Source organism: Psammomys obesus, unplaced genomic scaffold (genome assembly GCF_907164565.1).
Source record: "Psammomys obesus unplaced genomic scaffold, mPsaObe1.curated_primary_1811, whole genome shotgun sequence".
Lineage (NCBI taxonomy): Eukaryota > Metazoa > Chordata > Mammalia > Rodentia > Muridae > Psammomys > Psammomys obesus.
This window is the reverse complement of record NW_026585644.1, coordinates 51,977,213-51,992,016: the sequence shown is the minus strand read 5'-3', so window position 1 is coordinate 51,992,016 and position 14,804 is coordinate 51,977,213. Positions and strand designations below refer to the sequence as shown.

Below are 14,804 nucleotides of genomic sequence, written 5' to 3'. Positions count from 1 at the left end.
CTCGTGCACGAGCACACACACACACACACACACACACACACACACACACACATTATTATCACAAGAATACATTCATTTCTGTCATATTTATTTTTATTTTTTCTCTCTCCTAGTGAAATCTCTCAGAGTGATTCCCTGGAAAGGATAGAAGCTAATGCCTTTGACAGCCTCCTCAATTTGTCTGAAATGTAAGCATCAGCTAACATGGCTGCACGCGATGGCCCTGGCTGGTAGGAACCTGCTTGGTACTTGTGCTCAAGCGTCCAATGCTAGGGATCCAAGAGGGAAAGACTGCAACAATTGCTAGGTCTGGGTGGGCACTAATCTCGCCCTGCAGTGGCCTGGGGTTGCCGTGGTGACCACTGCTTCTCCCTAGGAGCTGCATAAACTCTGAAACCTCGCAACACAGTGCTGGAAATTAAGACTGACATTGTGAAGTCCTGCCAAGTCGCTCTTGCCTCATGGGGGTTTGCTGGGGTGGGTGGATATTGAACACTTGGAGCAGGTGAGAAGTTGGGAAGGAGCTCAGAGATCATGAGTTGGTTCATCAGGGGCTGTTGAGGCATAGCCATTCCCTCAAGTAAGTGCGTCTATGGCAAGCCTAGTGTTAAGCCTGTCAATGTTGGCTCATTAGGCTTTATTGGTGGTTGTATTGTCAGATTTATTCTTGAAAGTACGTGTTTCCAAACGACCATACATAGACATGCCCAACTCAAAAGGAGATGGGAGAAGAAAGGCTGGATTCAGCTTCCAAGTGATGCACGTATGGCCCCAAAACTTTAATGCACTTGGTTGATATCATGCAGCAGGTTAGCACCAGAGCTGGACTGGACACTAGGTCACATGACTTAGAAACCAGACTTCTTATACCACCTTAAGAGGCTCCCACCAAAACTTCTTGCAGCATCCTCGAATTCCCCCATGGGAAAGTCAAAAGGAAGAGAATGGTGTACAGCAAGCACCCGTGAGCTCTTGTACTTGGCATTCCCTCTAGGTTTTATCACTACCCTCATGGCTACCCAGCATGGTTAGATGATTACCCTTTGTCCAGAGAAAGGAATGGAAGCTAGGAGAGTGTGTGGATCCTTTAGACTCTGGCTGGGCTAGGACTGAACTCTAACCCTACCTTCCTCCAAAGCTTTTATATTTCTCATTATACCAAAAGGCCTCCATCAGTGGTCCAGGGAATAGCTATCTAAGCAGACGGACTAAATGATGACTACCTGCGTACCTGCTGTCTGTTTGTCTTGAACTAGGAGCTGCTGAAACACAGAGGAGCTGAATACAAATCTTCACAGAACATGACAGGATAGCCAGAAAATTGAGAGTAATTCACCAAATGATTACATAAAAAGCCAAACAATAGCTATTTAAATTCCAAAGAAGCAGTGCATTGTGCTTAGGGCTCATTATTTTGTAGGTGACTATGTAATCCCAGACCTGAAATTCTGCAGCATTGACTGGCTTCCTAGCTAATGCTGAAGCACCATCAGGACGGCAAGTGATAAAGGAAGCAAGCCATCAACTGAAAGGAAAATAAAACACTCTACAGGGGATGTCTGTGCATTCCTCCTGAGGCTTGCATGCAACTTCATGCCGTCTCCGTGCTTTGTCCACAGTGGCATCTTGCAGAGCTAGGGCAGTGCTAGACATGCACAGACACTCAGTACATGCTGATAAAATGCAGCCTGTGTGAGTAAATGCTCTATGGTTAGACCTTAGAGGATCTTAATGAGGTGACGGTTCCTGCCTTTCACGTGTCTGGCTGATGATCGCTTGATTCAGTTATTAAAAGAATAGCTACCACAGAATACCACTCACATCCAAAGAATCTACACCTTATGCCCATGTTCCAAGTGTCAATAGTCACTATAGTATGGCAGAGTGACCATTACATTTGGAATCAGAAAAACTAGATCCCATTCAGGTCCTGTTACTCTTCAACTAAATGAAGAGACAAATCTTTCAAATTTCACCATCAACACTGGCAGAGAATTTAGTGTAAACCAGTCACATTTACTTTCCAGAACCCACCCTAAGGATGGATTACATGTAAAAGGAAAGCAGAAGGGGCACTAGCTGGGGAGAGAAAATAAACCAGTGGGGTAAGAGTAATGGGGGAGGATATTATTATTATTATTATTATTAATAATAATAAATGGACACACTAGCTTGGGGAAGCTAGAAAGACAGGAATCCTACATAGCAAATTATCTGTAGGATGGGCATCACATAGATTCCAGAAACCTGAATCCCAAGGCTTCTGTCCTGTGCAATTCTGGATGCATGCCCATCTGGATAACTTCTCAGTGTGCTTACTAACTCAACATGAACACAACTGGGTTGCCTGCAAGGCATCATGTTTATTTGTTTATGCTCCCGAAGGAGGTAGAACCTCCTATCACTCCCAGTGTGCAGGCTCTATAGCAGGCAAGCTCTACTTGGCCAGGAGCCCTGGACCTTGGTGTTATCTAGTGAAGAGGGGCAAATGTGGTGATAGCACAGATAAACTCTCAGCCAAGATGCTACACCTGCCACTTTGGGGAGGATAGGCAAAGCTTCTCGGAATTAGTTGGCCGGGCTCTCGGACACTCCCGAGTTCCAGAGCTTGTGTTAGGGTTAACAGTAGTTGATTTCATTGGAGGGATTTTAGTCAAAAATGCCTGGTGACCAGTAAGATGCAATCCAACACCTATTAAACCAATTTCCCCTTCTCTTTACAGACTGATCCAGAACACCAAAAACCTGGAATACATTGAACCTGGTGCCTTCACAAACCTCCCTCGGTTAAAATACCTGTGAGAAAATTTTCCTTTACAAACATTTGTGGAGGGGAAGATGGGTATCTGATGAAACTGGAAGTAATCAAAATGTTGGAGAAAGATTTTGTTTTGTTTTTAAAAGTTTGGTTCAATGTTTTAATTATGTGTATGTATGTGGGTCTGAGTGTGGGTTTGTACATGAGTGCGGTGCCTACAGAGACCAGAAAATGGCATCAGATCTCCTGGAGCTTGAGTTCTGTGTTTGTGAGCTGCCTGACATGGCTGCTGGGAACTGAACTCTGGTCCTTTAAAAGAGCAACAAGCAACCTTCACAACATAACCACTGAGCCTTCTCTGTGACCTCCTGAAGAAGGTTTTTTTGGTTTGGGTTTTGGTTTTTTGGTTTTTTTTTTTTTTTTTTTTTTTTTTTTTTTAGCCTATAGTCAACATTGTGTTTGCATGTCCCTCATTCCTAACCTTCTGGTTTAAATTTAATCAGTATTTCTTGTTACTATGCGGGGAGTTTTCGCACATGCATAGGTAGCTCCCAACATTCCCTCTGCCCCACACACCTGACAGGAGCGTTGCCCTTTGGCAGTAGTTTTCAAAGTTGGAAATGGGAATGGGGGTTCACAACACTTTGTAAGAGACAAATGAGACCTTGTAAGGTGAGTAATAGGAAACAAAATGGGGAGCATTTGACTTCTTCCATTGCACGTGAGAATTTCCTCTTTGATCTCATTTGCTCATCCATTCATCAAGGGAGAATTTTCTAAGTATTGCCAGAGGTATTTCTAAGCACTGTACCGCATAGACTCAGTCATTGTTTTCCATGTCCCATTAAACCCTCCCAAGTCTGCTGATGAGCATGACAAATTGAGTCCAACTATAGCCCAACAGTAACGGGCCCTACCAGCAATGCAAAATCCCAAAAATGTCCTACAGTCTGTAGCTGTGTGGCATCCTTGATCTACAACCTCCTAACAGAGACACCATTCTCTCTACTTTTTGACAAACTAAGTTTCACGATTTCCCAGGGAACTACCAGTCCCATCACCACTGCTACCCAAATGAAAAGAAAACAGAGATTGAGGAAAGGGACCTCTCTGTGATGACCTACACAGTCAGTCTTTGTTTCCAGGTGCCAGGCTTGAATGTGATTTCTTTGTCCTCTGTGGATAAATGTAAGCACATGTGCTGTGTGCTTCCCAGCCTCCTAGCTCAGCCACATAAGCATCCACCTCTTTAGAAGGCATTAAGGATAACCGAGACACAAATTTGACCAGCACAGCCTATTAGCCCCACACGTGGAATTCTCCAACCGAAGTCCACATTCTAGTCGGAGCCTCCTGCCAACCTCAGTGCAGACAAGGCATGAACTCCCCGCGAGCACTTTTATCCCTTTAACACATTCATTCAAACAAATTCTCAGGAATATGGAGCTAAAAGAGCATGGAGAGAAACCCATGTGTGTCATTGTCATCAGAGAGCCAGGCAGCTCCTGTCAGTCATCCAGAGCCTGTGTGTATTGAGTTTAACACTCCACTGGGGGAAGTCCAGGTGACAGCCTGCCTCTGAAGGGATCCCATTCTTATAATAAAGTATTCTTCAACTTCATCTGTCTCATAAACCCCTCTCTTCTTCAGAGGTTAAATAAAAGGCTGGAGCTTTGAGTGCCTTCAAATACAAAAAGAATATTCAGTGGTTTCAATGAGGTACGAGGAGGAACTTGCTGAACACAAAGTAACTAAAGTTTCTAATAATTGAGGGGGTAGGTTTCTCAAAAGAGTAATCTTCCTGCCATGTTGGAGTTAAAATCTACTCCAAGAGAAAAAGGTTCCTTTCTAGATCTACCAATAGTATGGACTAAAGTAGTTATCAGAAGGAAATGGAATGCAATCCAACATGAAAATGCAAAGGCTTAGAAGGAAAGATGGGCTGAAAATAAAAAGCAAAAGACCCAGAAGCTTGGTCTCAGGCCTTAAACCTCGAAACAGGAGCCATGATGGGAACTTCTAGCAACAGAGCCTTTCAATTCTGACAGCCTCCATCAGCTAAAAGTGTAATTCATCAAGCCAAACTCAAAATTTTAAAATTTAATGTGAAAATGGTGTCTGCAGAGTGTTTTCCTCTTTGCCTTTATATGTATGACTTAATGACAATCACTTGTATTCTCTGCCCACATCACCACCCTGCCCCAAATCGCAGGAGCATCTGCAACACGGGCATCCGAACCCTTCCAGATGTTACAAAGATCTCCTCCTCCGAATTTAATTTTATTCTGTAAGTATCAGGATGATTGCTATGCATAACGGCTTCCTATTTGCAGCTAAAATTTGGAAAGTAAATATTTCTCATTTCTTTTCCCAAGGGAAATCTGTGATAACTTACACATAACCACCATACCAGGGAATGCTTTCCAAGGGATGACTAATGAATCCATCATGCTGTGAGTAGACCCCCGGATTCTTACTCTGCCACACAGCCTGCTGCAACTCTCACTTTTAGTTTGAGGTTAACATTCTGCTGTATTTCGCCACATTCCTCACTCTCTGGTGACAAGGTTCTTCTTAATTAGGCTGCCAACAGTGGGAGGCGTTGTATAGGGTCATATGCTACAATGTCATATGTTCACATGACAACTACGCCAAGACTTCCATTTTGCTTTGATCAGCTGGGTCGTAGGATTGGCAGTATTGACTTCCAGTTGGTCAAGTTCTTTCTTCCTGCACAAGGGCAATTCATTGAGGCTGGGCCTTTATTCAAAGATCAAAATATAAAACTTCCAGCAATTTAAACTTAAACTTAGTCAGGAACCAAGAGTTACTCCTCATGGGAATATTTATATGATGAGAACAGAGCCAAACAAGAGTGAAAGGGTAGAGGCCTTCAGGATGTGTTGGGACAATCCATGGGGAGCCGTGAGCTCCCAGAGAGCCTTTTCCATAGAGCATATTTCTGCATGTATGCAAAGGAGCTGCATAGTATTGGTTTTGCAGAGCTATTAACTATGTTGGTTGTGATTTTAAGAGCAACAGTGCACACCAGTAGTGTGTAATTGCCCGTTTTCTGAGGTTAATGGGGACTTCGGGATCCACTCCTCCCAGTGCGCATGTGGGCCATTGTGCTCCATCTTCCTCCCTGTTCTTGGCCCTTCATCTCAGGGGTGGGATTAGTCATTTGCTTGGCACTTGTTCTCAGCTGAATGGGCCCTTGTATAACTGAAGGGTCCTGTGGAGCACCCTGCTGGATAAAGAGTATTACACTTGCTGAGGAAAGCCTTATTTTTCCCAGCTATAAAGTTCAACTCCTTAATTAGAAAATAATGAAAGCAAGCCTTCTATTTTCATCATTAGCTGGATTTGTGATTTTGCTCTTGGTGGAGCCAGCCCGGCCCTCCCCCACCCAAATCTTTACCAACTGTGAACTCATTTAATGAAAACAAAACACTTCACATGGCGCAGGCAAAACTCCGAGGGGCTAAGGCTAAAACTGTGCATTATGCGTGTGTGCCCCTTCACAGCCACTGTGGCTTTTCATTAAATCTCCTCAAGAGGCCACCCTGATGCCTCCCATTCACCTTCCCCCACCCCCCAGCAGCACTTAGCTTTGCAAATTTTAAAATAGTCTGAATGACGATGGGTTCAGCCAATCTCACAAAACAGCCTTGGTTTTTCATTTGAACCCCACAAGTTACGGAAAGGTCATGGCAATTACTTTCCCTAAGACCCTTCCTGTAAAATGTGACAGAATTTTTGACTGCACCTGCGGCAAGCCAATGACAAAGGCACTGGGTGTGGTGCCTCAGTGTTTGTCCCAGCTCCATGTATTGCCAACCAAGAAATTTCTATCAGGTGGGGTCTGCCTGTGCAGGCCCTTTACTCAGTGGGACTGTTAATGTCTCCTGTGCAGATCCAATCACTTGTGTCAACTACAGTCACCACAATTAACCACAGTGAGCAGCTAACACTAACAACCCAGAGCAAGTCAGTTGTTAGAGACCATCTCCAATAGCTCACCATGTTTTAAGTGTTAGGGTTTTGTTAATGCTGTTCTAGCTTGATTTTCTATTGCTGTGATAAAACACTCTGGCCAAAAGCAATTTGGGGGAGGAAGGGTTCAATTTTTTTTTTTTTTTTACACTTCCAGGTCTCAGTCTATTATCAAGGGAAGTCAGAGCAGGAACTCAAAGCAGGAACCTGGACTAGAAACCATAGAGGAATGCTGCTTGATGGCTTGTTCTCGGGCTCTTTCCAGGCCTCTGCTCCATTAGCTTTCTTGCACAGCCCAGGCCTACCAATGGAGCTGCCAAAGGGAGCTTTGCCCCCCTGCGTCAATCATCCATCAAGACAGTGCCCCATAAACATGCCCATAGACCAATCTGACCTAGAATTCCTCAGTTGAGCTTTCCCTTCCTGGGTATTCTGCTTCACTTACTATTGCTGCAAAACACCATGACTAAAAGTAACTTGAGAAAGAAGGACTTTAGTTGACTTACACATCCCAATGACAGTCAATCTATAAGGGAAGTCGGAGCAGGAACCATGAAGGAACAGATTTTTTTTCTTTAACACGTAGGATCTAGTTTGTGCACTCACCTTGCATGCCTCCTCTCCTCCCTGCGAGGTCCCTGTGCTTCCTTCTGTTCTGTTAGGATCTGCATCCTTCACAGAGCACAGAGCAGGTATATAAATTTTTCTGACTGCATTGCTGTGACTAGATTCAGCTCAAACATTGCCACAGGAGCACTGCAAGGGCCGTGTTGTGCCTCTCTTGCTGAATCAAACCAAGAAATACATCTTGTCACACTTGGCCACTTGTGTGATCTATAACAAATATGTTCCCTTTGTTCTTTCAACTATGTTGCCATTGGCCAAACCTTTTATCACCTGATGTTTCTTTAGAATTACAAAGAGAATTACACAATTATTATTTGTAATTCCATTATTTTTCTATATTTATTGCCCAACATTTTTATTTATAAAGGCTTCTTTTACTATTATTGTTTCTCCTGCATGTTCTTTCTTATTTTATTCATTTTTAAGTGTTGTTTGGAATGTGAATGTCTCAAAACTGTACCCGCCACGTTAGAATCCATTACTGCCATCCTTCTTTATGAAATATGCCACCGTCTTTAATTCGGCATATGGCGAAGTCATGTAAATTGACATGCACTTGACTGAGATAGCGGGGAACATGAAAACAGCTCAGTGCTGCTGAAAGACAGGCAGCTCAGCCAGCTCAGAGACTGGGAGGCCCGCAGAAATGGAGAACCCTGGATATTCAAACTAGGTTCATAGCAGCACATATGAGTCAGAAAGCAGCAGCTATCCACACAGCCCCTGCCAGGACATCACTGGGAAAGGGCTTTGTCCACAATGACTTATTCAGATAAAAATAACTCCAGTCACATTGGAGACAAGAGGCGAGTTTGAGGTCTCTCTTCTTTAGGATACTTTTCCTATGGTCATTCGGTTTACTAGAAAGAAAGACAGCAGGAAGGGAGACAGAGAAGAAAACGAAAAGGTTGCTTACACACGTCACCAGCAGGCAGAGTCCTAAATTGCCATGCATTGTCTTTCCACAATAGGACACTTTCTGAGGTCCTAGGGATTTGCAAACATAATCTTTCTTCTGTGAAATCAACCAAAAGCTAGGTGGCCATGTGATCCAAGAGAATGTCTAAAACGGTTAATATCGCCCCAAAAGAAAGACAGTGCTGCACCCCAGGATTATTCAAAGGAGGAGGCAGCATTCAGAGGTGTAGTATCGTCTGTGATTAATTTCTAACTCCCAAATCTTATTTGGAATTAGGAATTAAAAGACACCCTTCTCTCTGTTTGATTCACAATTACTGAACAAAGAATCTAGACAATGCCTGCCAGTGTGCAGCAGCTCCTGTGACAGAGCAGCAGAGGGACCCTCGTCTCATCTCTGTGCCAAGGAAGCCTTGCTCCTTTCATTCTGACACCATGAGGTTTGGGGGAAACAGTATCTGAAGAGACTTTCCAAATGTTTTCAAAGGCGTTGACAGCGTTGTGCGGGCCTGACAATGTGAGGCCTCCCACTCATGTCCACAAATTCTCCAAGCCAAGGAAGCTGTTCTTTTAATCAAGGCAAGACAGCATCCTCTATCCTGTAGTGCTGCTGAGAACAGAGAAGACTTGCCGCTGAAAGGGAAGCGGAAAGCCACAGTCCAGAAAATTCCAACAAGTGTGACCCAGACTATTCAAAAATAAAAACAAGACATGAAAAAAATAATCCATGACAGTAGCCCAGAGGGGAGATTGAGGCCAACAGCCCAGCCACTGACCTGGGCCTCTCTACAGAAGCAGAAAGGCTCTCTTCCAGTGAAGGGAAGTAACAATTCATTTAAACATGGGCCCACAGCTCAGAGAAATCCTGTCCAAATCTTGTAAAGGGAGCCTTTTCTCTCGGCTCCAGTCAGCAGGCTAGAGACAACTGCATTGGCTGAGTCCCAGAACCTACTTCTAAGTGATTAACATGTGTTTACTCATGGCAGTTTCATAAGGTTAATACTGTTATTACCATCCCAGTTTCTGGATGAAGAAATTGAGTCAGGAGACATTAAGTGACTTCCCCGAAGTAACTCAGCCTGTAAGAAGCAGAGTGAGACTGAAGCCCAGAGAGTTGGGTGTGGTGCCTACAGACTTAGCCACAAAGTCGCCTGTCCATGCTGCCTTCGTAAGGCCAGCAAGAACTGACAGGATCTTGACATTTATCAGCATTGAAATCGTAGGCTGCAGAGCTGCTCAGCAGTTAAGGCTGCACTTCCAGAAGACACAGGTTCAGTTCCCAGCATTCACATGACAGCTCCAGTCCCAGGGAATCTGGTTCCCTCTTCTGAACTCTGTGGGCACACGACGTGGTGCACAGACATACATACAGGCAAAACCACCATATATATAAAATAAAATAATAGGCGTGGTGCAGGCAAAACTACCATAAACATAAAATAAAATAATAGTAAAATACACACACACACATATATAATTTTTTTAAAGCAGTCAGAATAGCAAACCAGGGCAAAGGGGAAGGGGTTTCCAGGCAACTAAAAGCAACATTTATTTGCTAAAGGAATGCTTTGTCTTAACCCTCAAGAGAGGTAACTCTATCACTTTGAGTAGAGGAAATCACAGAAGGACTAGACTGGGGACTCAGTTCTGAGCAAAAGCCCACCATGTGATTGGCACCTTGGAAAAGACCCATCACACTGTGATATAGCCGTGGGAAGGGGTTTCCAGCCTGGTGCAATGGGGCTGGGCTGGGCTGCACATGCGGAGGGACTGGGTCTCCACCTCTGAGAATCAAGCTCATGTGATTCTGCCTAGAGGCATGGTGGTGCACGCTTCAGCAAATACTGGCCTAGACTCTGAAGACTTGGATTTCAGCAGTACTAGAGGAAACAGTTGTGACTCTTTTGTTGAACAGAGATATCTAAAGAAGAGCCCCTGCCATGACTATAGCTTGACAAAGGATAATATTCTAACTCTAACACTTTTTAAAAGCTCCCATGGGATTCAGCTGCCAATAGGGTGAGAAAGCTGTCTATGATTACCCAAAATAACAAGTCTGGAAAGGACCTGTCCCCTTACATTTTATACTAGAAAAATGGTAGAGAATACTATTGGAAAATAGCATCTAACAATCTAATATGGGTCACAGGCGCTCCTGCATGCATCTGTATAAAGAGAAAGAATGCTAAGCTTACAGCACCTGCTAGACCCCCAGAGTATTCAAGGCTCCATGTTTGGCAGAGGTTAATAAGGGAGTGACTACTGTAGTTTTAAAGGTTATGGAACATAGAGCAATATTTCAATAATATATACAATATATATCAATGAGACCAGAGCAATTAGCGTTTCCATTTCTTCGCTGTTTCTGTGTCTGGAGCCTTTGTGTTCCTTCTTCCCAGTTCTTCATAAAATGTGTGACAGGGTTGACTTCAATGCTCCTCTGGTCTCTCTGAACTCCATCTAATGAGGAGGCCATGGGATTGTGTGTCATTTCTCAGATTTCCTGAGTTTCACAGTTGGAGCATTATACTTCACATGAGCGCTGCCCGTTTATTTGATGCTGTCGAGGGTTCGCTGTGTGTGGTTGGTGGGAGGAAGTGACGCAGCTACATGCTACACTCATGCCCACCCAGCGGGAGGTGCACACCTGTATTGGCCTGAACTATAGAGACTAGAGGAACTTAGGACATCGGTGTCTCAGGGCAGGTGTCTGAGCGACTTCTCAAGTCATCACTCATACATCCACCGACGCTACAAAAGAAGCCGCAGCCTGGCAGACAGGGTGCTCTCCACCATGTCACACCATGGCCCTTCTTAGGCAAGGTCTTATTTCGTAGCTCACAAAGAGCTGACCCAGATATCAGCAAGTACGATGGTGGCTCTCAAATATGTTTGGTTATGACTCATAGCAAGACAGCATCCATAGACACATTTGAATGTTTGTGAAATTCATTTGACACATTTATTGTAGTGCTCTGAATCACGCATTGCTCAGGGTACAAGAGAGTCTACAATGAATGTCATGGTTTGAAATCCTTGTTGTCATGACATTATGCTCTGCTGAGAGAGGCAGGCAAGGCATGAGTAAAGGTGACAAAAGTGTTACATGTTTCATGTACACGTTACATGGTGACAAAAGTGAGAAATATATATAATCAATAGGGAGGGTTGGGAATGAGAGATTGGAGTCGTAAACAGGAAGGCCATATTAAGGTATATGTGGCACTGACCCCAGCCCATTAGAGGAGGGTGAGTACATCTTGAGGTCATGGGACCTGGAGAAAAAAACAGTCAGCAAATCTGATGTACTGGAAGTAGCCTCCAACAGAGTGTGCCATGGCGCCATCTCGTCACTCACCAGTCTGAACCCATCTCCTTTGTAAGATGAAGAGGTTCACTTTGGAAATCAATCTGGCGCTTTCTCAGAAAATTAGGAATAGTACTATCTCAAGATCAAGCTATACCACTCCTAGGCATATATCCGAAATATGCTCAAGTATACAACAAGGACATTTGCTCAACCATGTTCGTAGCAGCTTTATTCGCAATAGCCAGAATCTGGAAACAACCTAGATGTCCCTCAACTGAGAAATGGATACAGATACTGTGGTACATTTACACAATGGACTACTTAGCAATTAAAAACAAGGAAATCATGAAATTTGCAGGCCAAATGGTGGGAACTAGAAAAGATCATCCTGAGTGAGGTATCCCAGAAACAGAAAGACACATATGGTATATATTCACTTATAAGTGGATATTAGACATATAATATAGGATAAGCATACTAAAATCTGTACACTTAAGGATGCTAATCAAGGAGGAGGACCCTGGGTAATATGATCAATCCTTACTCAGAAAGGCAAATTGGACATTGGAAGAGGAAGAAAACAGGGAACAGGATAGACGCCTACCATGGAGGGCCTCTGAAAGACTCTACCCAGCAGGGTATCAAAGCATGGGCTGATCCTCAGAGCTAAACATTGGGCAGAGTACAGGGAATCTTATGAAAGAAGGGGGAAACAGAAAGACCTGGAGGGGCCAGGAGCTCCACAAGGAGACCAACATAGCCAAAAACTCTGGGCACAGGGGTCTTTTCTGAGACTGATACTCCAACCAAGGATCATTCATGGAGATAACCTAGAACCTCTGTACAGATGTAGCCCATGGCAGCCAAGTGTCCAAGTAGGTTCCCTAGTAATGGGAGCAGGGACTGTCTCTGACATGAACTCTGTGGATGGCTCTTTGATCACTTCCCCCTGACGGGGGGGGGGGGGGGGGGGAGCAGCCTTGCCAGGCCAGAGAGGAAGACAATGCAGCCAGTCCTGATGAAACCTGATATGCTAGGGTCAGAGGGAAGGGAAGGAGAACCTCCCCTATCAGTGGACTTGGGGAGGGGTATGGGAAGAGAAAAGGGAGGGAAGGCATGATTGGGAGGGGATAAGAGAGGAGGCTACAGCTGGGATACAAAGTGAATAAATTGTAAGAATTTTTTAAAGCCAAAAAAAAAAAAAAAGGAAAGAAAAGAAAAGAAAGGTATCGGGGAAAATGTAAATGTTGAGCTGTGGTTTAATCAGAAATTATTTGTACAGAAGGTTGTTGGATTCCAGCTATATGAGAGTTGTCAAACAGTTGCATTAAAACTGCATTTTTATTTAAAAAGAAAAAAAAAGATGAGGAGGTTCTTTCTGGCTCTGGCACTTCTCAGCATGGCTGGAGGCTGGAGCTTCTTGGGCAGGTGTGTGTGTGTGTGTGTGTGTGTGTGTGTGTGTGTGTGTGTGTGTGTCTGGGTGTGTATTTTCATATGTGTGTGTCCGTATGTGTATGTGTATGTATGTGTGTCTGTGTGTGTCTGTCCACGTGTGTGTGTCTATGTTTGTGCATCTATGTGTGTACATGTCTGTGTGTATGGAGGGTATAAAGTTGTGGAGCAAATCCAATAGCACCGCACCCTGACTGCTGGCAATTCACTCCCACTCTCTCCCTGCTCTGCTTCACTTCCCTTTTTAAAATGCCGGCTGCACTCAGCTACACTGATTTCACCGCCTGCTAATGGGGATTCAAGAACTGTTTGCAGACACTTAGATCTTTTGGGCTATGGAGCCAGTTTGGCATCAACAAAACCATGAGCACACATACAGAAATAAAGAGCAGGTGGCTCAGAACTAAGCTTTGCTAGGCAGCCCACCAAGCCCGCAGCACCCAGGGATCCACAGACGGCCTGTGAGCCAGCCTGGCAGCTTAGCCTTGAACCCCACTCTGCCCCTGTTCCCAGTAATCATAACCCCAACAGCAGCAGAGCTTGCCTTTCTTATCTTCCAGCAGAAGCAACAGCCATGAGAAGTAAATCAGAAGATGGTCATGCCAGGGTCAGGCAATTACTCAGCACTAGTAAATGTTTTAGAAATTGGTGGTGGTGATGGAGGAGGTAGAAGAAACCAGAGCAGAAGGGGCAACTTCAGTCCAGAATGCTGGAGAGACAGCTAGCTGTTGGGAATGTCAGTGGTTATCTTAGCAGTAAATGTCATAGAAGGGGGAAAGGCTGCTTCCAAAGTGTGCTCTGTCAGCTCATTCCCATCCCTAAACCCTCTCTCCTCCCTCCTCCAGCAAACTGTATGGAAATGGATTTGAGGAAGTACAAAGCCATGCATTCAATGGGACTACGCTAATCTCGCTGTAAGTATATGCTTATTTCCCTGGCTCATGAATAAAGATGAAGTATTACTCTGGCTACCAGATCACATTCAATCTTCAGCAACTAACTCAGGGCAAAAATAAACTTTCAAGTGGCTAGTCCTCAGAGTTGCATGCGTGTTACCAAGCAACCGGCTGGCTGGAAACCCCAAAGCACCCTGATTTCAAAGAAGGAAAGCAGCCTCCATGCATTGAAGTTGACAGTTTGCTGAAATATTCAACATCCTACTTTGTGCCTCCGCCATCTCGCAGTTCCCCTCTCTAGCCACCTCACACTGGTTGATGGTATGTTAGAGGCAGAATATTTCAGAGAGACTCTTCCCCAGACCCCACTGCAGGGAACGGGGTGACACCAGCCTAATGAGCCAGACAGCTTCATTTGCCCGCCTGCCTCCTGCTGGCGGGGAAGCAGCAGCTCTCCGCAGAACAGGGAGGTCCGGCTCTTCCCTACTTCAGTCCAGCCTCGGAGTAACAGCCATTACCTCAGGGAACTGATCCTAAAGATGGCTCCCTTCATTGCTTTCAATCTCCCCCTCCCCAAGGCATCCTCAGGAATAGTGGCAGGTTCACATGTTTACGTGGACATGTGGCTTGTCACAGAATAGAATGAGGTTCTGACCACTCATGTCATGAATAGCAATACGTAAGAGCACCTGAAAAGCCAAACTAAAGATCAAGTTAGTGAAAACAAACAAAGGGTTTTTTTTTAAATAAGTTAGTAGCCAGTGAGGTGGCTCAGAATTTAAAGAAGCTTGCCTGACAAGCTGATGGAAGGAGAGAACTGATTTCCAACAATTGTCCTCTGATTTCC

General features: G+C 44.5%; 1 protein-coding gene and 1 long non-coding RNA gene across 3 annotated transcripts in view; one reads left to right on the top strand and one right to left on the bottom strand.

The window, feature by feature from the left end:
- The window catches only part of Lhcgr (luteinizing hormone/choriogonadotropin receptor), a 59,475-nt gene that overhangs the window by 30,266 nt on the left and 14,405 nt on the right, over positions 1-14,804 (top strand). The window contains exons 3-7 of the mRNA XM_055623082.1: positions 114-188; positions 2,724-2,798; positions 4,971-5,045; positions 5,134-5,211; positions 13,907-13,975. Of these exons, the coding sequence (XP_055479057.1) occupies positions 114-188; positions 2,724-2,798; positions 4,971-5,045; positions 5,134-5,211; positions 13,907-13,975 (372 nt within the window). The remainder of the gene's footprint in view (positions 1-113; positions 189-2,723; positions 2,799-4,970; positions 5,046-5,133; positions 5,212-13,906; positions 13,976-14,804) is intronic.
- LOC129688325 (uncharacterized) overlaps positions 1-14,804 on the bottom strand; it is a 28,600-nt gene that overhangs the window by 9,609 nt on the left and 4,187 nt on the right. The gene's annotated exons all lie outside the window — the stretch shown is intronic.